At 45.6% G+C, this 24,743-nt stretch overlaps 2 protein-coding genes across 2 annotated transcripts in view; one reads left to right on the top strand and one right to left on the bottom strand.

Moving 5' to 3' along the window:
- LOC119374604 (uncharacterized) overlaps nt 1–24,743 on the bottom strand; it is a 316,867-nt gene that overhangs the window by 169,016 nt on the left and 123,108 nt on the right. The window lies entirely within an intron of this gene.
- On the top strand, nt 20,801–24,731 carry LOC119374605 (uncharacterized). The gene is made up of 8 exons (XM_037644775.2): nt 20,801–20,957; nt 21,575–21,643; nt 21,738–21,854; nt 21,924–22,020; nt 22,222–22,456; nt 22,850–23,216; nt 24,153–24,323; nt 24,448–24,731. Exons 1-8 carry the CDS (start codon nt 20,853–20,855, stop codon nt 24,670–24,672), a joined length of 1,386 nt encoding a protein of 461 aa, XP_037500703.1. The 5' UTR covers nt 20,801–20,852; the 3' UTR covers nt 24,673–24,731.

Below are 24,743 nucleotides of genomic sequence, written 5' to 3'. Positions count from 1 at the left end.
CGTGGAAGCGTTTCTTATCAGGTTGAAGGAGACAGTTGCATCAGAAAGCCATCTATTTTGCTCACTGACGCTGAGATTCAATATCTCAAAGGTTTCATACAAATCATTTCCTTTACCGCGTTTTTTTGTTGGTCATCCTCTAATTTTCCATCGGCTCACTCCCAATCATTGTTATCGCGGTAAGTGAGCCTGCGCCTCGAAAATGGATTGTTCAATGTTTTTTCTTTCTGTTGCTTGTTTATCCTTGTTAGGGGCTGGCTTTATTTGTCACTTGTGTTCATTTTATCTGAGTGTGGAAGATGCGTGCGCACGGTGTAATTTCGTGTACACGTGATAGCTTTCAGCGACAATGTAGTTTGCCTACCTGATGCGTTTGATTAGTGGATTGATTGGAATGGTGTGCGCGGTTGGGTGCGCTGTAAAAAACGAGCGGTTGGTGCAATGAAGATGTCAGTCGTAAGTTGAGCGCTCGTCCAGTGTACTGTGTTCCTGCGTCCTTGTCGTTTCTTGCGCTGTTTTTTCCGCAGCTAAACATGTACCAACTCGCCCAAATCAAAGTCTTGCTTAAAAACTAGACCTATGAAAACTTTTTGAAGACGGGGAGGCGCTGGAGCCGAGGTTTCGACAAGCGGACTTCTCTTTTTCAAGGCTGCAACCAGAAGACAAGCGTTGGCTACAGCGACAACCCGTGTTCGAGAATTTTCCATCTCTTCAAGCTTCCCCGGAACGCCTGCCATTTTTAAAAGCTACAGTCTAGCTTGAATGCGCCTGATGCCCAGCATGGATTGCGCATTTATTTCTCGCGTGTTTTTCTCGTTGTTTTATGCTTGTTCTGTGCTGCCTCCTGCTAATCTTTTTACTATTATTATGCAAATGTCACCGAGGGTCTCACTGCAGTGCCATACTTTGGCACCGTGGTCTCCACGTTTTTCTGCGTCCACGTGTATACTTGAAACGTACAATAAAGTTCGATATGTTGATTGAATAAAAAACATGTGATATCTCGAAGAGGAATGTCGCTACTGTAGTTTCAACTGACACGCAATATCGAACTCAGTTTTAGATTTTAACACTTGATAGTAATTAAGTTTAACTTTAATGAAGTCGTTAGAACATTACCCTGTTTTTGCTCTCCACCTAAGACTGACCAGTGTGTTTTCATAAACCCAACATGGGCATTTTTCAGACTTTTCAGGTGCTTTTGCAACGACAAAGTTCTCAACGTCGACCTCAGTAACGTAGCGTTTTGGGTGTTTCGGAAGGACACGACGAGGTTTATAGCGCTAGAAACGGGACACACACACATGGCGCCTGTACGTGTCACTTCTGTCTCCGTTTCTAGCGCTATAAACCTTTCACTAAACATTGACGTCTCGGGTTTGTTGCAAAGCCGTTCAAATCGAACGTCGTGTCGATGAAGTAACTGATGGGACGATAATTTGCGCAATTCATCATAAGGAAATTAATGTCATGAAAGGAGAAAAATAAGGTCAGCGGGAAGAACATAACATTGTTTTTCGTGCAGTGATGCAGGGTATCGATAAAGGAATATTTGAGCCCGCGGTGTGTGATAACGTACGACTTTTAAAGCACCCTGGAGCGGTTTAGACGATTTTCTAAGAACGCAATGCGCCAGTGGCGTAGCTCCTTTCAATCATTGCCTGATCACTTGATGCGACCTCTGTAAAGTAACTTATTCATCCTGACCATCATCATGTTTTTTTTTTTTTTATTGTAGCGTGTGCCAAAGATAAACTTCAGTTGGCAAAGAGCACGGCTTTTGAGTGGCGCCGACAAGCGACTACCACAACAGTTAACTCGATGTGGTGGTCGCGGGCATTCCACTTGGCTTTAGTAGCTTTAGTGAAACGCGCTTCTTAGTTGTATTTCAACATTATAACTAGGAACAAACAGCACGTAGGACAGGACCAGAAAAGAAAGAAAGGGCAAGGCAAACACTGCGCTTGTCTTCATTCCGCTTCCCACTGAAAACGGCGTTTAGGTATTCACTGGGTGTGCGTGAATATTCGAAAGTTTCGAATACCGAATGGCACAGCGTTTTCTTCGAGTCGAATATAGTCGTTATTCGTAAACCCGAATATTTTATATACTTTTAAAATGTCAACTGCACCAAAATAAGCGCAAAACTGGCGCAAAAGTACGATAAATTTCATCCCTCTTTCCAAACTGCAGGCACACAAGATGATAGCTTTTGTAATGCGGCAGGATCTCGGAGAGCGTGACTTTATTTACTACAAGGACCATTCGCGCGTTGTGAACAGTGATGACACAACCAAGCGTCTACTGATTCCCTCCAGATATGCTTCCCTCGCTCAACTCCTGCCGTGAAGGTGCTCGAATTTTGTAGTGTTAGCTACACTTGCCTAGCCGGCGCCTATCTCGCGTGGATCGTCATGAGCCGTGCTGCGCATGCGCGAGGATCAGTGATGTCACACAGCTGGCTCACCGCTCTCCGCGCTCTCAGCCACCGCGAACTCACGCGCTCTCCGCCACCGCCGCGCGCGACTCGCCGCTGCTGGTCTGCGCATTCGAGAAGATTGACGTCGTAGCCATGGCAGACACACTGGCGCCAGCGCGCACACAGCTATTCGCCCTCGCTGTGCAGTCGCCGTCTGACACTGCGCTAGAGCCGCTTGATAGCGCCTCTGACTGGCGTTTGCAGGTGGGTAACATCTTGGAGAAGGAGAGCGCAAATGCTGCTCGACGGCGCAGAAGAGCGGAGAAGCTTACCTCATCGGATCCCGAAGTAGTTGCCTGGCAATTAGCGGTTCAGCGTGCGAAGAATGAACAGAAGAAGGCTAATAATCCTAGACAACCTGGAAAGCTAAGAATATTCAGCTGAACCTTTGCTAACGCTACGTATATCCTGACATAGCCGAGCTAAGCCACTGCAATTTTTTTCATTTTTTTGCTTTAGTTTCTTTCATTCACAGCCCAAAGAAAACAAATCATCGTTCCAGCGCGTTCCTCCCGCTATGCCTATACGCATACAAGTGCATTGTGCCGAGCATGAGCCCATTGCAATACGTATCAACCTTCTTTTACAGCAAAACTGTATTGTGACTGCACTCTAAAAAAACATAGAGATAGTAATATGGGTGTCTCTTTGTCCCACAACAATATGAATCCATCTTGCGTGCCCTGCCTTGCATTAGACAGTTTTAGTTTCACGTGCGTAGGGACTTCACGTACGCAAACGTGTCCACGTACGTTACGTGCACGCCATCTGAAACGCTTTTAGCTACACGTACGCGACGCGCGCCAAGAGGGACCACGTAGCTCCATCTATCGCGAGATGACGAACACGATATTGATTGTTCGTGATCTCGCGAAAACTCAGCGCGAAGCTGTCGACGTGCGCAAGAAACGCACGCAAAGAATCGAATCTCACGTACGTCCGTGAGACCAGCGCGCGGCCGCTATGTTCTGCGCATGCGCATTGCTTACACGTAGAAGCTCTTCGTACGCTAAGCCTCTACGTACGTGAAACTGAAAAAAAAAAAAACTGTCTATTATCGCAGCGCGCCCGGCACTTCAAGGTCACGAACGGCATGCGCGTTATGGGCGTCATGTAGCATTCTAAACAGTAAAGGGGCGAGCACCGAGTTTTCACGAAAGGCGAATCAGATGACGATTATCGTTGTGGGCCAAAAAGACGCCCTTTTCCCTCGATTTTTGTAGAGTGTAGGCGAAGCCGAAATTCGTCCGTCCTACGTGTGCAAAAACTCCTAGCGCATCTACATGTGCCATAGAAATCTGGCAAGCCCCACTATACTCACCACCGGTCCACAAAAAGTGAAGAATGGAACACACGGGCGGCAAACACCAATTAAGATCCCATGGACAGACGTAGCCAGTGACTGAAAAAGACTTTAATGAACCTTCGGGATGACCCAGTGATAAACACCGAAGCCGCACGTTTGACCTTGGGCCGGTGATTTTTGTTGATAAAATAATTCAGGTCAAGTTCCCCGTAAACACAGTTCTTCTCTTGTGCACAAAACCCTGAGAATGAAACACCCTTCCCTCTGACATCACCCTCATCCCTGACTTCTCATCTTTTCAAAGCGGCCACAGAAAATTCTCTTTAGAGACAGCCCACATAACGTGACCCGCCATTCTTTCTGGAATGACTTCTTATGTAATATCCTGTTTCGAGAGGTTCGAGTACAGTAAATAAACAAACAAGTAAACAAACAAGTAATACTAAAGTTATGAGTACGAAGTGCTGAACATCAATGTAGATACATTCGTTCTAAGAACGGCTGTTTTATAGGGGTGTGCGAATAGTGAAATTGAATCGCGAATCGAATTCGAATCGAATAGTGCCGAATAGTGTCCAAAAATATCGAATATCGAATCGAACATCGAATAGTACATTTACACGAAACGTGTACCGCCAGTTACGGCAAGACAAAAGAAAAATCACGGACGCTACGGCATACTGATAGCTTCATTACGCACGTTCTCGGGAGTGGCTTTTGTTTCAGCTTTTGTGGGCGCGCAGGCATGTTGATAGAAGAGCCGCCATCCCATGTCAGCAGCGGCACTCCTCGCCTCCTAACAGAGAGGGGTATACGGCAGCTAGTTTTCCTTCCCCATGGTCGAGCAATAAGGCTCATCTGACAACGGTAATGTTGTGCTTCATCGCCATGGGTGCTCCGGGCTCAAAAGTATTCGGGCGCCCGTTCACAGCAGTGTTTTAACTGCGCGCCGGAACGAAGAGAGTCTCTGAAAGAGTGGTGCAGTGCGGAAGTGCCGAATGATCAGCGTGAACACTCGGTGACTAGCGTGAGCCAATCACCGAGGGTTTCGCAGGCCAGAGTCAGGTCGTTTTACGGCGCTTCAGTTCAGTTCAGTTTATTAACCTTAAGGGCTTCCCGAAGGAAGCATTACATAAGGGGTGGGTTACAACTTCTCACATGAATATTTCATATTGATTAGTTATACGCTGCTGAAACATTACCGAATTACGCAAGAAGAGCGAGGTTGTGATGGACTTGACAGTTTTCTCATATAGTTTTCTACGTGCGGAAATGACAAAATCTCCTTTAAGATCAACATGCGCTCGCTTTTGAACCAGTATGCCAGTGAAAGTTTAACGAACGGCGACGTTAGCGTTTGTTTTAGCCACCCTACCCTAGCCGAGTTGCACCACTGGCCTTTGTCGCGTTTTAGATATTCGCCCTGTCGAATTATTCGAAACTTCGAATACTAGCTATTCGAAAGTCGAATCGAATTATTCGATTAGGAACTATTCGATTGGAATTCGAAAGTAGATTATTCGCACACCCCTACTGTTTTACATTACTGAATTATTCAAAAAGAATACGTATTCGATTCTATTCGCTTCTTTCATTATTCAATTCATTCTCAGACATTCTTAATACAATCAGAAACTGCTTACAATCACAGAGCTGTACGGGGAGCCTTCGCATTAGCTTTGCTATATTTTTTAATTATTTTTTTTTTTTCGCGGATGCGACCTTCCTGAAGAGCTGATGCTTTCGCAGGCATCTTTGGCAGCAAAATGCATCCTTAACGCTATGTATGAGAGAAGCAGCTCTGCAGACTAGTGAAGGTCCGCCTCGGTGGTAGAGTGGTTACGTGCTCGGCTGACGACCCGAAGGTCGCTGGTTCAATACCGGCCGTGGCGGTCGCATTTCGATGGAGGTGCTGAGGACCGTGTACTGTGCGACACCGGTGCACGTCAAAGAAAACCCAACGGTCGAAATTTCTGGAGCCGCCCTCAACGGCTTCCCTCATAATCATATCGTTGTTTTGGCAAGTAGAAAGTCCACATAATATGGCGGTATAGTGGTGTCCTTGTGAACGGGACAACCGACACTTGTTACATCACAGTCTCCAAGTGCGTGAAGAAGGCATCAAGAAGATACGGCCACGATGCGCCTTCAGTCAAACTTCGTGACTTCGTTGTCACGGGCAGTTGGTTCTGACGTAACAGAGTAGTTGCGTTTCGTGCGCGCCGGACGTGATCGTTTCGATATCGCCCTTAAAATTCAATGATGAATACATGGAACGACTTGCAACTTTCGTGATTTCTAAAAAAAAGTGGTTGCGCCATAAATAGGCGCGGACTGAAAAAATAAGGATTTTTTGTTATTAAGTCGCGTCAATGTCATTTCAGCGACAGCGAAGTATTCCCGCCTCGACGTGAGGTTCGTGTGCGAAAACGACGGGAGCCTCGCTGTAGCAGGGCTTTTATTAAAACTATGTATTGTCAAAAAAAAAAAAAGCTCCCTGTATAGACAAGGCAATACATGCGCAGCAACTTTACGCGTATAACGTGACAACAATCGGCCACTCCCAGTGCACGTTCTATGTCAAGAACATTTTAAAACATTAAACTCAGCTTACGACAACATTACAGGCGTATAAATAATAGAGGTAACTCTTTTTGCTTCTCATGTAGTATCCTTCTGTGGAGTTTCTCGATCCAGCTTCTCTTTGCTTCTACTAAAAAGTCTGACATTGGCAAATCTTGCCTTACATTTACAGGCGTTAAAATGCGCATGCGAATGCGCCAAAAAATTATTCGTAAGTTCATAAAAGAACTGAAATTTGGGCGAGTTTGTAAGAATTCATGACTGAACCAGCAGCGCGAGAGACAGGCACAAAAGAAGGAAAAGGAAGGCCAGACGAGTGCTAACTCCAAAGTTTATTCTCAGAAGTGCACGCCTATATTTATCGATTCACACTGATCCCCAAAGTACGTCACGTATACGGACACATCATCCCGCTCCTAAAACCATAAATTACAGCAGTACGCAAGAACACCTTAGAGTCGGCGCCTAAACATAAAATTGGAGAAGAAAAATGCGACGCAGTCAAAGAAACGCTAACGTTTTTTTTTTTTTTTTAACTGCGTTGCATTTGTCTTGTTCAATCTCAGCTTCAGGGGCCAACTGAGGGGTTCTTGCTAACGTTACGCGAAATTGCATATACTTGCACATGCTTCAGCGTTTTCCTATAAAACAGACCGTGTATAAAAAGCAAATATGTATCTTTTCCACGCAACATACGACGGAGCCGATGCGTAATTTCGAAATCCATGGCAAACCAAACGGCGCAAGATTTCTTCTGTTGCGGTGCGATATTGATGTGCGCTTGTGCTAGCAGACATAGAGCGAAGGATCAGGGCTCGAATTCCAAAAGCTTTGCATGCTTACTTGCTTTGTTGTAATTGGTTTTCACTAATGACACGTCCAACATCAGAACTGGATGGTAGTTTCTCTTACGAACGATTCTAGCGTGAGATATATTTTGTGAATACGGGGCCAGGAGCGCACTGGCGAGTTCTGCATTATTCGAGGAAAGAACTACCAAAAAAAAAAGAACCTCTTTGACGGGTGCCACCCGCAGCGCGTTTATTTCTGGGCGGCCTGAGTCACGAAAGTTCCCAAAATAAGTAGGCGACACGCGGTGAAACGCAGCAGGGGACATCTTGTTTGCAGCAGACCATTCAGTTGGTCTCCGCCGTGAATTTACAAAGTTCCTACAGCCTTGGTTCTCTGCACGCTGCCAGTTTTGCCTTGAAAGACCCATTCAAACTAACGATAATTATTTATTAGAGGCAGCTCACAAACGCCCTTACGCATTCGGCGCACACTGCATGCAACAATGCGCAGGCCTTAACGAGGTCGAACAAACCTCCACACGTCATCGCACTTCTTGGAAATTGATGATGAACCGTCGCGAAAAAGCTGAGAAAAAACAGGACGCAGGATACAGCAGCAACACTGGTGCCTGCTCTCTGAAAAAGAAAAGGCTGTCGTAGTTACTATTACATGCTATAACAGCTTGTCATATACGCCGAAGCTGTGTTGGTGAGCATAAGAGTGTCAGTGAGACAGTAATGGCAACGCTAGTAAAAAATTCCAATTAGTGGCATGAATCGTTACAAGCGGTGCTAGCATTTAGGCTGACTCCAGAACCGTGTAAGCCTTATTAGTACACTGTAATTATTATTTAGAAAATAGAGACCTCTGATGAATCTATGGAGGCGTAAAAGACTTGATTACTAGCGTAAAGGGCGCAAGGACGAAAACAGGACCACGCTAGTGCGGACGTGTGTTTTATATTTCTTCTCGTGCTCGTCCCCTTAACGCTAGAAAGCACGTCTTATTCTGCTCGATACGAACAAGTCCGACTCTTCGCTATAACTATCTACGGGGACACCTATTTAAAAGCATGACAAGGCAAAGAAAAGAACACATTTCTTTCGGTCTCTTCAAACATCTTTCGTTTTTCCAGAGTCTTTCAATTATTTGTATTGAAGGACTCTGGCAATAATAAGTGTTGGAGGACTCTGGTTTTGCCCAGGTACTTTCAAGTTTGTTGTTCCTTTGTTTAAGCTAAGTCAGGCCTTCAGTTCCAGTCGACGGTTCAGGGGACTGAACAAAATTCCACCTGACGCTGCCATTTGAAAGAACGCACTTCCCATATCTCATATATGGATCACTTGTGAAGGGTATTTGGTGGAAGGATTCGAGAATGATATCGATACTGATCTCCGAAATTACTGAAATCTGGGCGCCTGTTGTGAAATACAGATTTTGTTCCGAGGTTATGCTGGGGTGCCTCATAAAAAAATTCACCGACGATTACGACACTGCCTAATGCGAATTCTGAGCGCAGCTTCGTGTTGGGGCAACGCCAACTGTGTTTGAAGTTTTGGCTAACCGCAGTTGTAGCGATGTAACATTCGTTACATATTGCCACAGAAAATGCCAGCGCTCGAGTGCTACGCACACTAGACTGTGCATTGCAGGCGTCGCGAACCAAGCCAAACGCCGACAGGCCAAGCGAAGCCAGCCGCAGTGCACGTGCCAGCCCTGCATGAGCACGAGCTCCGACCCAGGGGCCAGTGCGCGTGATGGAGGAAGAAAGCGAGGTTAGAGGCTAGTGGCTCGTGATATCGACAGACTCCGCGTTGCTCTCTTTCGTCCTCGTTCGCTCTATCGGTTGCGCCGAGAACGCCAACGGCGACGCCGCTCAACGCAGGAACGGGTGCCTAATAGCCGCGCTCAAAAAAAGAAATGCTTGAGAACAGTCCCTTCTCGGTAGCTCCCCCGAACAAAGCGTTATTAATGACAATAGGCGAGCAAATAATGCGAGCATACTACATTTAGCAAAGCTACAAACATTTTATTCCTTCTGAAGCCGAAGGCCGCTAGCAAAGGGTGCGCGGGCCGCGTGTTTGAGACCCCTGCCGTACACATTAGCGTAACCAGAACTTCTTTTTAACAGCGAGGCTGTATTAGCTCGCTGTCGTTTGTGCGGTGTCACCAGAAAACTCCTCGAATGGGTACGCGGCACAGGAATTGGGCAAGCCCCACTACCCTGTACAGCAGGTGCGAGTGTCAAACGAAAACGAACACGCGAAAACGAGAGAGAGAAAGAAATAGAAAGGAAGAGGAAGATAACAATAGAGAGAAATAAAGGGAATAAATAAATAAAAAGATAGAGAGACAGATAAATAGGTAGAAAGAAAGAAATAGAAAGAAACAGACACGAAAAAGAGACAGAAAAAACAGAGAGGGAGAAATAAAGGGAAGGAAGGAAAGAGAGAGAAATAGAAAGGGAAGGAAGTAGGTAGAGAGAGAGAGAAAGAGAAAAAGTAAAGAAAAAAATAAAGAAAAACAAGGAAGGCCACCCAGCTGCACTATTTCTTTATGCTTGGCACCACTAGTTCGTATATATCCACATGTATATACACACATATATACACAGTATATACACACATGTAAAAGTGAAACATTTCGGGGGGTTTCCGTTTCGTTTCCTTCACTATTGCTCCGTGTGAAAAAATCTCGCTATTTCCTTCCAATGTGCAAAACCAACCAGCCCAAAGCTTCACTTTACTAATAGTTACATTTAGAGGGAGGGGGGGGGGGTCAGACGGGCATGGAGAGGGTGCCGGTGTGAGCAACAGCGCGAATGCGGCGGCTTTGCTCGGACTGCGACGGTGAGCTATAGCCGAACGCGTCTCGTCCGAAGCATCCGTAATGTCGCATAGCAGCTCTGTGAGCGATGAAGGATAGCAGCGCAATATTTGCAGTGAAGTGTTACACTGAAGCGAATGTGCCGAGTGCGCGTCGCCGCTCGTGTATCGATCTGAAATTCGGAAAGAACTTCGCTAGTGTTCAAGTGCAACCAATGGCGCTGTATCAGTGACCACAAAGAAATGGTTACCATGGTGGATTGGTTGATCAGGCTAGTTGTATGGCGAGTTGGAAAAAACAATCGCCTATATTGTCATCGCTTGCATTTTTATCGTCGTGTTCTCATTTCGAATGCTGTTCCGGAAAATTGATCTGTCGGTAAACATATGTCATTGCTTTCCAAATAAACTTTCAGTTGGTAGTATGCGTTTGGCGCTGTCTTCTTGTGTCAGTGTGTACTTACGCGCTCGTATTTCAAGTCACCATCGTAAAAATGTAGAGAAAATAAAAGACGATAACAATAGGAAAGTATGTGGGTGTGTCTTTATTGAACCGCTGTTCTTTTATTGCGATGGTAATTATATGGACTCTTTCGCGGGGCCTCGTATAAAGTCCAAATCGATAAAATGTGGCGTTGTGAGAACCGCTTTCATGCGAAGCAGTCATCAAGTACTTCTATGCTGTATTTATGGCTTTGAGGCAAGGGTTACGAGTTGGATCGACGTGTTTTTGTAAGTGTAGCAGCTGTGTGCACATCGTCGGCTAACCAGGCACGTCTACAACACTGACGTTTAAAGGGTAAGTTGTAGTGCGACGTAACGTCAGCCCTCACGTTTGAGTACGTACGTCAGTATTATCGAAACTAAGTGCACTTTATGGTGCAATCATGTGAATATCATACGTAACTTTCTTTAATCTTTTCCTTCGGGGTCGAGCAATGCTTCAATATAGCTTGCTGAATCATAGGAATGCAAATGTAATGTTTATTAGACTGCTATAAAGGCGGATCCAACACAGGTATGACAGACCTTAATCTGATATGACGCCTGTATCGAAGGACTACATATGTAGTGTTTATTGCTTTCCTCTAAAATTAGATAGCCAGCACCACACGCACAATTGACGTTGCACCGAAATTACGCCTGCATAGGCTGGTTTTACAAACCTGTTTCTAGACCTGGCGGGCCCTGTGGTAGAATACCTGATTGCCACGCAGAATGCTTCGGTTCGATTCGTGCCGGGGTCCTAATTCTTATTCTTTCCATTCGTCGGGCCAACGCTGCTGACGTCGGTTTTCCTTAACACTCAATGTCTGTTCTCACCGTTCCTAAGTAGATATAAACTGTCAATCACCTGTGGCGCATACCCGTACAGGGGTATGCGTGGTAAAATGGTATGTGGCACACGTGTGTGGAGGAAAGGGTTTGACGACGTACGTGACAGAATGTTCACGTTATTCATGTCATTACCCGACAGTCATATTTGTGAAATCCTCTTACCCTCCCACGCCGATTTTGGTCTAGATAGATAGATAGATAGATAGATAGATAGATAGATAGATAGATAGATAGATAGATAGATAGATAGATAGATAGATAGATAGATAGATAGATAGATAGATAGATAGATAGATAGATAGATAGATAGATAGATAGATAGATAGATAGATAGATAGATAGATAGATAGATAGATAGATAGATAGAAACGCTCAAAGTGCGAAAGGTTCGCTAAGAAATCGTTAGCATTAAAAAAAATGCGCGGCTTTCACTGAGTCGCGCAAAGCTGGCACAGCAGAGCTGGTCGGCACTTGGCTGGTCCTGGCTTGACTAGGCACACGTGCATTCTAACGCCGATGCAAGAAGAGTTCACGTGATTACATTGTAACTCACGAGCATTGGCTAGGTATCGATCGGGGCTTGTTGGTTATCGCTTGGCAATCACAGCACTAAGTAGCTTAATTAATTAAAATCTATTTTTAACGTCGGAACTGTTTAAGCCGACCGTTAGTCCGCGCAGACCAAACAGGAAAATATCATCCTCATGAACCGCTCTCTCTTCGTCCTCTTCTGCTTCGCTCGCAGATAGCAATGCTCTCAAGAAACGTTGTCACCACTCACTGGACCAAAGCTTCAATGAGCAAGTAACGCGTCTAAAGGCGGCAGGCTTTCCAGACTCCGTCCTAAAGACGGTAGATGAAACAAAAATGAAGAAGCTAAAGAAAGAAATAGGTGGCATGAGGCAAAATGAGGACCGTAGGGGAGTGGAAGTCCTTCCATATGTCCATAAGCTTTCACACAGTGTCAAGAAAGTTGCATCGAGGCATGGCGTACGAGTAGTGTTTTCGGCGCCATGTAAGTTATCACGCCTTTGTGCGAACATTGAAGAAAGAAAACCTAAGGACACTTGTACAACTAGACACTCCTCCAAATTCGTTGACTGCGTCACTAATGTAGTGTATCGCATACCACTTTCATGTGGTAGGTTGTACATAGGCCAGACGGGGCGCTGTGTGAGCACGCGCCTGAAAGAACACGAGACATCAGTCACTTCAGGAGGAGGCGCGAACTTGCCTGCGCATTGCAGAGCGTGCGGGTGTTCAGCCATTTTTAACGACACTGAAATTATTGGTAAGGGATCCACGAAATGTCAGAGGGAAATAATTTAGGCTTATCAAATGCAAAAACACGGTCCGGCTCGTTGCGTAAGCGCATCTTCCCTCTCGCTATCACAAAAAGAGGTGACGTTTTTAGACAAACGTAAGTAGAAGGTGCCACAAGCGGCGTTTTATCTGCAAGGTTTTTAAAGCACATCAGCGTTATGGGTGTGTTTCGTCGATTGTCAAATGTTCACCCCCTTTTCGAGTAGATGTTTTTCCATTAAACTGTTGTTAGTCCCCAGCGTGTGTGGTCGTCTTCCTTCTCTTCTTGTGTACGTGTCTGTTGAATGCTGGGTTCTTCGTTTTCAAGCTACGTACCAACAGGCCCAACACCAGACTCTTCCCAGAACACGTGCGCCGATTTGTCCTGCGTGGTATTCAGTGACTCTAATGGGCGATAAAAAAGTACAGATGGAGAGAGAGAAATAAAGAGAAAGAATACTGAAATACAGAATAGACGCGTACCATGAAGAAAGGAATCAAGGCAGAACAGAAAAGGATGCCCTTTTCTGTTCTGTCTCGATTCCTTCGTTGTTGGTACGCGCCTTTTTTTTTTTTTTTTGCATTTCGGTAAGCATGTACCAACTAGCCTGAGAACAAGTTTTACTAAAAAAAAGAATGAAATAGAGAGAGAAAGATATAGAAAGTCCTATTTGAACTTGTGATACAACACTTGTGTACATATGAACCTATTAGACGTATCTGAACTGCCATGTGATGTTCGGCTGTGTGCATTTTCACATCGTGTGTTCTACTGCATAGAGTTTCCTACAATACTTACTAGAGGGAACTCTGGCGCTAGTGTCTATGGGAGCTGCAATGCATCGCGCTTCAGCCAGCATGGGAATCATGGGTAGTACACGGATTTGTCTAAACTTCGTTCTTTCGGCTCCGTTTGGCTCCGCGTCGCCTGCATCCGCTTTGTCGCAAAACGAAGTTCAGCAATAATCAGCAGTTGCACTTCACCACTTTAACTTCTTTAGGCTCACCGATTCAAATCTGGTCACGAAGTTCACAACGATCCATTCTTTTATCCGAAAGAAAACCAAAACATAGCAATAAACAAAGCCACAAGTGCGTTCGAAGCCCACAAGCACGAAGACTAGGCAAATCCGTGTACTACCCATCGTTCCCATGGTGGCTGAACGATCGCAGCGCCAGAGTTCCCTCTAGGTCATTTTAGGAAACTCTATGTTCTACTGTACTGCATTTCGTGCCCTTATTAGATGCGAAGCATCTTATAGTGGAGTTCAAACCGGTGGTGGTGGTGGTGGTGTGCGGCGTGATCACCCTTACTGCGCATGCGCATACCCTCTCCACACACCTCCTTTCCACTCCTCCTCTCCACTTCCCCCCTCCACTCACCCTTTCCCCTCTCCACTCACCCTGTCCCCTCTCCACTTTCTCGCTCCCCTCTCCATCTCCACTCTTTGAAACGCGGGCTAGACATGCCGAAATTCTCGCCTGCGCAATGCTGCGATGAGCGCCAGCGCATGCACGTCCCCTCCCCCTCTCTCTCCTCTCCATGCTGCTCCCCTCTCGCGCGCCTGTCGACCGCGTTCCCCGCTCGCCCTGTGAGAATTAACGGCCAGGCTAGAGGGAAGACAAGACGCGCGTAGCGTTCCTCTTCGCGTTCCACGACGCGAGGTCGGTAGCATGCCCAACGAACGCCAACGGAACGCGATCGTGCAAGTGCACCGGCTTCGCATCGCCTGATGGTCCCATTAACAGGAAATGGTGTAGATTTTATTATTTTTCTTCCTACATATTTTGTCTGCTAAGCGAGAAAGAGTAGCCGATGCCACCGTAATGGCACCAACCTCTCCTATTTCATCATTTCAATAAAAAAAAGCAGACAAAAGAAGAAAAAAAAAAGAGAGTGAGACGGCAAGAGAGAAAGAGAGAGAATCGAAGAATGAAATGCATATCGAGAGAGCGAAACATAGAAAGGAAGTGTAAGGGAGTAATAGGAAGGGAGAGAAAAAAGATAAAGAAAGATAGAAAAGGCGAGAAAGCAAGAGACAGAAAGAAAACAGAAAGAGAAGAAAGAAAGATAGTGAAAAAAAAAACTGGCAGAAATAAACAGAAAGAGAGGAAGAAAGAAAGAAAAAAAATAAGAAAACCGCCGCCCATCTTCGCACTTCCTTGAGGCTTGACACCACTTGTGCGAAGCTGCCCGAAGTTTTTTGTCTCTGCTTCGTTCTGTCTCGTTACTTCTTCTCTCTCTTTTTTTCTATTCTTCTCTCTCACTTCCTCTTTCTTTCTATTTCATTCCTTGTTTCTTTCTCTTCTTGCCTTTCTTTGTCTTTCTCTATTGATGTCTGTTTTATTTTCCTGTGGCTTTTTTGTGTCTGTCTTTTTTTGTATCGCTTTCCCTCTCTGTCTATTTCTTTCTCTCTCTCTCTCTGTACTCGCTCTCTCGCCCATCCGAGTTATTGCATCCCACGCCGGACAAATCGGCGCTGCAGGAGAGCTCGCGCCGGGCGCACGTGTCCGGGGACGGAAGCAGAATATGAAGACGACAAAAAGAGCCAGCATGATGATGACAGTTTCTTGTCTACATCGCGAAGCGGACATATGGCGGGCATAACGGGTCTGCTGTGAGGCAGAGCGCACGGAAATGACAAAGGGAGAACAATACCGCGCGGTTTGACCGACAACGTTGTCTTGGTTGCAGCAAGACTCATTGGTTTGGTGCAATAATCTCCCATAAAGAGAGCTCGTAGAGAAGCGACAAGGTTAGCATGTGAGAAAGTGTAAAAACACAACGAGGCATGCGGATCGTTCGCGGATAACCCTCTCCGTCACACCCGGCCGCACACGCATTGAGGCCGCGTTCTGCTCATACGCGCCATTATCGAGCAGCCGCGCATTGTCTGCCAAGTGGGTCGACGGGCCTAATAAGACCGCCGGAGAAAAAAGCGGGTCGCTCGCTCGCGAAATGATTCGCACACGCGCGCCACCAGGAAAATGCGCCAGTGCTGCGTCTCACCACCGGCATTGCCGCGTCGGCTTCGCACGTTTGTACGGCGACTTTTGTCCGCACGTCATGCGACGTGATCGATTTGAAATTTGCGTCCCTGCGCACCTTAAGAAAGAGGCCGAATATTCGCTGCGATAATTTCTGGTGAGGGAGACCTCCGAGTGGGAAACCTTCGTTCCATGCTGGAGTTGAGGCACCGTTGTTTATCCAAATGAGCTGTGCCGCGTAGAGCGCGACCTATCAGAGTGAAAGCCCTGTGCCTGTGTCTCATGTGCGTCGCTTTACACTAATAACACTACGTAATGACGCAACGTTGACAACACTGAGACAGGCAAGCAAAGTGTGCCACGCTCGAATAATTGGGAGACGTGAAATATTTGTAAGAGGAGAAGGAACTCACGGGGTCCCTTTCGCCTAAGAAGACTGGAAGATGAAAGCTGTCGTTGTTGTTGTTGTTGTACCTTTGCCACATGGCTCTTACCTACTCCGGGCGATTGGCCAAGAATTGATATTATGAAATGTTTTAATGTATTTTGAGCATTGCATGTTGATGACAATAGAAATAAATAAATAAAGAAAGAAAAACGTACGCAACAAGGAAAGAGTGCAATAATTGTTTTTCAAATATTCAGGTCAGACACTTTAATAGTTCTCCCGAATAGAAATTGGAATTATAATAATAATTATTAATATTTAATAATAATAATAATAATAATAATAATAAGAAGAAGAAGAAGAAGAAGAAGAAAACGTTTTTCTTTTTTCTTTCCATTATAAGAACACTTATACAGTTTTGTTTCTTAAAGGTACCTACACACGGCATCAAACGCGTTCCTGTGGCTGAAACCCAGAGCTGAAGCACCGAAGGTAAGCACATTGTCACTTGTGAAGTTCAGCCCCAGGTGAGCGAATGGGATAACAAGAAGTGTTTTTCTTAGTAATCTGTATCGGCGACACGATAAAAATAGTGCTGTATTGATTCCATTTCTAAACAAAAGTGACATAGGGGCGATAACGCCAGACCAGCCCTGCGTGAATATAGATTTAACGGGGGCACACGTCATCGTAGTCTAGTTACTAATGCTTCCAATTGTCTAGTATGGCACCACTTTATTTTCCACGGAAATATTAGATAACTGTCCTAGGTGTTATTAATTCTATGGCGCCTGCACGAAGTGAAAATTTTCTATATCTAATCGCAGTTATACTGGCCTCTACAGGAAGGACCAGCATCCGGTGTCTTCTTCTTCATCCATAGTGGGGATGATGATTACGATGAGGATGACCTCAGCGGATGGAGTTCTCATTCGATTCCTTTCAGAGGACCAATCAGATGAGCAGAGCAACAATCAAAATGATCACCATCATCATGACCTCCTTCTTCAGTGATGGTGATTGGTTCCATTCATGGTCGACGGCAATGACGACTACGCCGACGGTCATTTTTCCCGTTCGATGAGGCACAAGGGTTCCGCCCGAATAAGTGCGTGCATGCGCGTCAGCAAAGCATGCGCGTCGTATTTAGCAATGACACACGATGACACAGGTGACACAATTCAGGGTTCGCACACACAAAAACCCATCCTGCTTAGAACGACCGATGAATCTATGAAATAATGATGGATCGATCGTGCTTACTGCTTCTTTTTTTCGCCTTTGTCGTGTTTCGGAACTCATAATCGACTGTCACGTGCGCTGACAACACGGGATGGAAACAACTCGGGAAAGCAAACATCTTCCTCCGCCGCGGTCAGATAACGTCACGCTTAGGACGAGCCCGCTGTGCCATGGGCGCACTGGTTGTTCTGGTGAAGAGTATAGTGTATATCGGCCTGCAGTGTAAGTACGAATCGCAGCGGTGGTAAATTCGGTAGCAATAAAAGCGGGAAGTATCGGCGTAGAAGTTGCCGCTCGTGGGTCTGTCAAGATAACCCCGCCCGTAGAAACAACAGTTCCGCCAGGGTTCACGGGAGAGAAATTCCACCACAAGGCGGTCGGTGTTGCTCATCTGGATTTTTACTCCCCTTTCCCTCCCCCGAATGGCGCTTCGCCGTGGTTTCATCTGGGCTGAAAAAACGTGTGTCTTTCCCTATCTCAAGATCTCTCAGTGAATGGACTCGCCATCTGTCACACGCGCATGCAGTGAAACACATCCGGGCATTACACGACTGGCTGGCACCATCTGGGAGACCACTGCTTCGCGCGCCCGTGTAGTGCCGGTGCATGTGTGAGGGCCAACCGGCACCGAAACAGATGCTAGGCCTATTAGAGCAGGCATTTACCTAACAGAAAACCTATTTGCGCGTGCTGTCTTTATTGAAAGGGGTGTTCAAAAACATAATTTGATGCTAGCACAAGTGCTGTCTTAGCTGTCCTTCCTTTGCATCCCATACATTACCCAGCTGTCTGTATTGTTATTTTAGTTCTGGCTACTGCAGTACGTCTTTCTTAACGTACCGCCAAATTAAGCTCTCTGCTTCAAAGCCCACCCCTGAAAAAAAGATCTTATTTAGTATTATTTATGAATTGTCTGGTGCGCCCCAGCTGTGGTTGAGGAGGGTGTTTCGGAACACCAGCTTCACAGGTCACTCAATACAAGCCTCGCTTGGAAACAAAACTTTTAAGGTACAAACACGAGATTTCGTTCCAATGAAACAAAATTGCTCGCAGTTAAGAAATTTTCCAGGAAGCATTTTTGTGCATGGGCGTTTGCTTCTACGTTATATTGATCTATAACAAGTTTGCGAATGTATCCAAGTGTCTTAAGGTACAATTTGGAAGTACCGTATCGGATAGACTCGTCGCTGCAGTATCTTGTAGTCTCAAATGCTTTTTGCCTGACTACTGTATCGCGTCGCCGATACAGAAGTTCGACGAAAGAAATAAATAAATTATTTCCGCCGTGAAAATGGCGGGAAATGTCCATTGATAAATTCATATTCAAAAGCAACTAGTTAAAACTTACAATTAACAAACTTAGTTCTGTATATTTTTTATTTTGAAATCATAAATTGCAAAATAAATCTGAAGCCGCGCAGTATGTAACGGCTTCCTTTCCGCTACAGCTGAACTGTTTGACTTTATGGTCATGTGTCAGCAAAACACTGCGGTGAAGAACACAAGCATGTCAACTTTCTTGCCCTTCAGCCTGGTCCTCCGGTTCCACTATGTACAATCGGCGTCAAATGAAACCCGAACAGCGGCAAGCATTAGAAGTGGTATAATGCGCGCCGTCCAGTCATAACCGAGGACATGCGCAGTGCTGCCAAATTGGAGTGCTGCGCACCTGTCAATGGTGATGACTGGACGGGGCGCGCTATACCTTTTCTAATGCTTCCCGCTGTTCGAGTTTCATTTGACGCCGATAGTACCAAGCGCGCGGGGAACCAAGTTTATGCTGCAATGAGTTCCCGCTGTTAATTTTATACTATCTATAGTACCATAGAATTTACTATCGATAGCGCTATCGATAGTATTTTTTACCATCGATAGTTCGATAGTGATTCAGCTATCGATAGTATCGATAGTACCATCGATAGTTCTGCATCACTACTTCACACCCAATCTTATGCTTTCAATAACATTCAGCTAGTAGTTCGCGTTGTGCGTGTTTGTGTGTCTGTCTGCGTCTACTGTTTTAGCTTCTAGGAAGCCATGTTTACAAACTCGCACCGACTTTTCCAAGAAGTGTTATATAAGAGCGAATGTATTGAGTAAATATAAAATGAAAATATGGTAGAATACTGAAATATGGGTTCCCTGTATAAAATTACGAAACAAAAGCATACACTATCAAATGTGCACCTGATCCACGTGGAGCGCACAAGACGAATCAGGCGTATGCTATGGGACATAGAGACACAGGGGGAAGGGCGCATATTTATACACTTGAAACTAGATTTAACCACGCGATGGCCACGCTCAAGTTATTTCGTTAAATCGGAAGGTTCGTAAAATCGAGAACGAGAGTTTTCGGTCCTTCAATATCTGAAAATGTAACGTAGCCACACCCAAAAGCTACCGCGGCATTCCATCTTCCGCTAGCCTGCGCCTGCGCGTGTGAAATATCCTCGGGCGATGCAGGCCAGGTATCGTCAAGCTATAACAGGCTGCCGGTATGCAAGGATGGAGAGAGCGAATGCAGTGATCGCCGAGCAGGCCGAGCTAGAACGCTGCGAGGATACGATCAGTGTCATCTGTCGCATAAACCATTAAATAACCACCGTAGTATTCCTACGGGAGCATTCACAGGGACAACAAACCGCTGCCGCACCTACAGCCATCGGGCACGCAAGAGCACTACCGACTGTTGAGTCCACTGTTCTCTGCATGAGGGCGGCCTGCACCTTCGTCAAAATAAAGCTAGGATCGCCAGGAGAGTGGCTAGATGTTTTAACGCGATAGCGTTACAGCGCACGCTCCAAAAAAAAAGCCCTTGTGTGTCAGAATTAGAACGAATGTTCGGTTCTCTTGCTCATTTCTTTCATGAAACCTTCGTTACATCGGGTTTCATGCCAATTTTCTTTCATTAATTCGGCTTGATCACAACATTAGAGTCTATGGGTGTCTGTCGCGGAATATACATTTCTTCGTTAGATCGAGAACTTGGTAAAATAGGGTTTCGTTAGATCGAGTTTCAACTGCACTAACATACATCACTGTTCACTTTAGGTTGCCGTGGTTAAATCACTATCACTTATTTAAAGGGGCCCTGCACCCTCAATTACGCACGTTGTTTTTATCGGCCGTTTGCTTTCTATGGGTCTTGGTGACGGCTGTGGCACCAACGAAAGCGGCGAGAACGAAGCGTTTGATATTTTAATTTGCTTCCGAAATGGGTTTCCGCGCCGATTGCAGCGTCGTACAACGACAATTTCTGTTACAGGAAGTGAGGTAGCGTGCGTGACTTATGCTGTTCGTTTTGATTGGTGGGAAATAAATAATATATAGTACACGCTTGCGACACACTGAGTATGTGGAATTTACTCATTTTACTGTGTTTAATGCTCGTTACAGCTGCGAAAAGAACACCAATTTGTGCATCGATTTTAACTTATCAGAAACTGCGACACAGATGGCGCTGCCGAACGGCCTACTCAAGGCGCAGCCGGCGCAGCCTTCATCAATACACTGTGCTTTGCATTTCTTTCTTACACACGCCGGGTATGCTCGCTGCATTTCGACGAGCGCGCCTTCACACGTGTTGGCTCCGAGACTCAACGTGGTATGAAGCGACGGCGGCTGTGCCCCGACGCAGTTCCGAAAGGCAGCGCATCTGCTGCTGGGGTTGGACGTGCTATTACTGAAGAGCGCACAGGAACAGACGCTGCCGTGAGTACAAATTTGTGAACTGCCGTGTGGTTAGTCAGTTTTTACCGCGAAAGCTGTTAACATATGACAAGAGCCTTTTTTTTTTTTTGTGGCGTAGTTTTCCGCGCCGCTACTGCCGTTGTTCGTAACCGCAATCACGCAAAATGAGAGGAAAAAACCCTGGTTCTTGCAGGATTTGAAACCAGGCACCCTGCGCGCAGTCGAGTATATTTACCACAGAGGCTCAGGCACTATCGTACTTACGCTGCCGCGAGTACTATAGAGCCTGTACTTCAAACTTATTCGCAAAAAAAAGAACCCGTCACGCCGGGTGATGAATAATGTTAACAAATGTAACGTAACTTTTGCAACTGTTCATCGTTAAATTTCGACATAACACTAGGCACAGCCTGCGACGTTGTTGCGTATGCAACCGCTTGCATTTGTTGCCACTGTGCAACCGTCAAACTTCGATCTCTTGAGTGTGCGCATATCCGCAGAACACAAAGCCTGACCACCCAGTTATGCAGTTCTAGATGAGGCAGCTGGAGCATGGCTGTGAGATTGTTGTATGACGAATCGTTGGCCAAGGTTATGAATTACTGTGCAGAATCACAGCCTATCTTTTAATCTTGCAGATGCTTGTATGCCCTATGGAAGCATCATGGACAGTGGAACACAATCCTTCAGCACTCACCAACACATCGGTAGGCTTTTTACCTGCTGTGTATTCACATGTGAACTCTTCTTGAAAACTGGAAGTAGCTGCAAGAATTGTGCTGTTTTAACCTTTCTGAACAGGATAACAGCATTCATTTCGTGGAGTCGGACTTCGCCATTGGCTGCAATGCAGAAGTTGGCACAGACACCGGAGCATGCGGTGACATGTCCCTCACTCATCTGACTGCCGGTTGCAAGGTATGCAGAATTAACTCTCGGAGACTTGAAGTAAACATGTTGACGGCGTTTTGTTATTGCTGTTTGCAGCCTAAAGAGAGTGCCAGAAGTGACCACAGTTACTGCAGAATGCGTCATTTTGCTGTGCAAACTGATGGGGTGCAAGCTACACACATGGTGTCGAAAGGTATGCTAAATGCTAACATAGCTGCTTGAAAAATATACGCACTTTGTAGTTATATTTCAACGTGGTGAAAATTCCTGCATTCTAAGCTTTCTACACATTCCAAAAAGTCAAGTTTGTTTAGTGATGAGACATGCCACTCCAAATGACGTGTTGAGTTATGTGGCTGTAGGAGGGCACTAAAAAGCCAGCATTCTGCTTCAGGTGTGCAGGTGGCAACTACTCCAAAAGTTCGTTCCGAAGGGACACAGACGGACTTCCAGGCTTGGTCAACTGCGGGATGTGGGGATGAATTGGAAGACACTGCAGAGATACTTGACTCATCAGGTCACCGTATAAGAGCACCGCTTCCATCATCTCCAATAAGATGCTCGACACCACTGCCATCGGCAAAGGATCTCGACGAAACATATGAGCCATCATTTCATGACTCACATCTGTAAGGCTTCATGCGTTGATGTACTTTCAATAGCATTTGTCCAGGGAACAGTTAAATTTGTTATTGAAACAATTGTAAATATTTGTGCAAGCATTACAGCCTTCTCATGAAGCATACTGTAGTGAGGAATGGCAGAATAATTTTGGCCAACTGGTGTTTTTGAACAAACATATAAATGCATGTGAACAAGTATTTTTGCACATCGTGCGCAGTGAAGTGCACATGCTGTGGCCAATGTCGCAACTGCCACCTAGAGATCAGTGATGAAACATGAGATCCATGACGTTACTGTTGTAGACATATTTTCTTTACTGGTTGCTGTGCTGTTCCCACCTATTCAAATGTAATCTTCCCTACAAGTAGTTATTTTTGTCTTATGCTGTTTTTTTGCAGACCAAGTGGTTGTGATTCTGTGCCACCTAGCGCTGAAAAACAGTACATCGTTTTTGAAAGCTGCTTGATGGAGCTATTCAGCATGTGCACAGTTTGCCAAGCATCGTGTAAAGCTGAAACTACACTCTATGGCTCCCTTCTACAAGTTGAGACCACCTGTGCTTGTGGGCACAAGAGTTGTTGGTTGAGCCAACCAAAAGTTTCTAATAGGGCTTTGGGTGGCATGCTTTTGTGTGCCGCTATATGCTTCTCAGGCGCGAGTCCTGAGAAAGTTCTGAGGCTGCTGAAGCAAGCCAATATTCAAGTGCCATCTACGAGGACCTACTACAGCTACCAAGGTGCACTGTTCCAGCCCGCCATACAACGTGTAGGTACCAAGCGCACTATAATTTGTACAGTATCACTTTCAGCGGCTGTGTGTACAATCATAGGCGTGCACAGGGGGGGGCCAAGGGGGCGAGAAGGGGGGGCGCAAAGTCAGCCCTATACATTGTAGGGGGGGCGAGAAGAGGGGCGCAAAGGCAGCCGCATACATTGACATAATAGGGAGGGGGGCGCTGCGACGAACCTTCGCCCCCCCTGAAGGGGAACCCTGCGCACGCTTATGTGTACAATTACACATAACTAATTTTAGGGGCTTCTCACACAATGTGTGTTGCCTCAACCAGCTTGAACCACGACATACACATTTGTACACGCTTCCCAAGTGGACAACTAGCGTTCATTTAACTTCACTGCACTGCATAACGCTGCAGAGGATCGCCTTGCTGAAGACACTGCCATGGCATGATATAGCTAATTCAGCCAGCATTTTGTCACACTTAGTATTGCAATACATTCCATTTAAGAATAGGAAATGCGCAGTGAATCGGTTGAAGATTATCTACAAGGTGCTTCCTTGACTGCTACAAATGTAGCACAGCTTTTCATCAAAGTCAGTTTCGGTGAGGTTCAGTGGTGAGCACATTTCAGGCACTTCAATTTTTAGGATCAGTAGAGCAATATTATGATTATTTTTGTTGCTACTGCAGAAAATGAAACCCATAACTCTATTCCCAGCAGGACAATGCATAGCTGCTGAGTGTGCATAGCAGCTAATCAGTCAGAAAACGTAGCTGACAGTTCATTTAGTTGGCTCACTCCAGATGAAAACAGCACCAACATAAAGTCTATTACCATGATTATGGGCTACTACTTGTGCTGTGTCAAGCAGTGGTACTGTTTTCATGAGAAAAGAGATCACGTATGAATAAATGCTGCCATTTTCAACTTTTCTTAGAAGCTTGGTGTGCTTGTGTTATAGGTTTGGGACACTGAACGAGAGGCTGTAATCGAAAGCCTTCATGGACCAGTAGCATTAGCTGGTGACGGCCGGTGCGACTCTCCCGGGTTTTCTGCGAAGTTCATGACTTACACTTTCATGGCCATTCAAACTAGTAAAATCATCCATTTCGTTCAGGTGCAGCTTGGAGAGGTGAGTTTAGTTAGTTGTGACTTTGCTGTGCATTCTTGCTGTTTTAATATGTAGTTGCAGCACTAGCACTGCACTAGATGTTCTATTAATGCACTGTAAAATATGCCTTTATTGCACACTTTAGAACAGCGAGGTGAGATCCAGCAATGCCATGGAAAAATTTGGCCTGAAGAAGGGACTTGGGGAGCTAAAGGACCAGAACGTCACTATTTGTTCATTAACTACTGACAGGCACGTGGGCATCAAAAAGTACATGAGGACATGTGAGCCGGGTATTGAACATACCTACGACGCGTGGCATGTTGGTAAAGGTAAGCAAGGTCACTTGGCAAACTTTTTGTGCCCTTAGAAAGCCAAATGGTGTTGCATTAATTTTTATGGGCCCTGGAAAGCAGCATTTTCACATACAAGTATACATGA

Source organism: Rhipicephalus sanguineus, chromosome 11 (genome assembly GCF_013339695.2).
Source record: "Rhipicephalus sanguineus isolate Rsan-2018 chromosome 11, BIME_Rsan_1.4, whole genome shotgun sequence".
NCBI classification, from domain to species: domain Eukaryota; kingdom Metazoa; phylum Arthropoda; class Arachnida; order Ixodida; family Ixodidae; genus Rhipicephalus; species Rhipicephalus sanguineus.
The sequence above is the reverse complement of the archived record's forward strand: the minus strand, read 5'-3'. Positions and strand labels throughout refer to the sequence as shown.

Bases quoted from the DNA above. Each gene is read 5' to 3' on its own strand.
- LOC119374605 (XM_037644775.2), top strand. From the start codon at position 20,853: ATGAAGCGACGGCGGCTGTGCCCCGACGCAGTTCCGAAAGGCAGCGCA. The intron at 22,457-22,849 runs GTAAGGCTTCAT...GTTTTTTTGCAG, and splicing joins TCATTTCATGACTCACATCT to ACCAAGTGGTTGTGATTCTG. The intron at 24,324-24,447 runs GTGAGTTTAGTT...TGCACACTTTAG, and splicing joins TTCAGGTGCAGCTTGGAGAG to AACAGCGAGGTGAGATCCAG.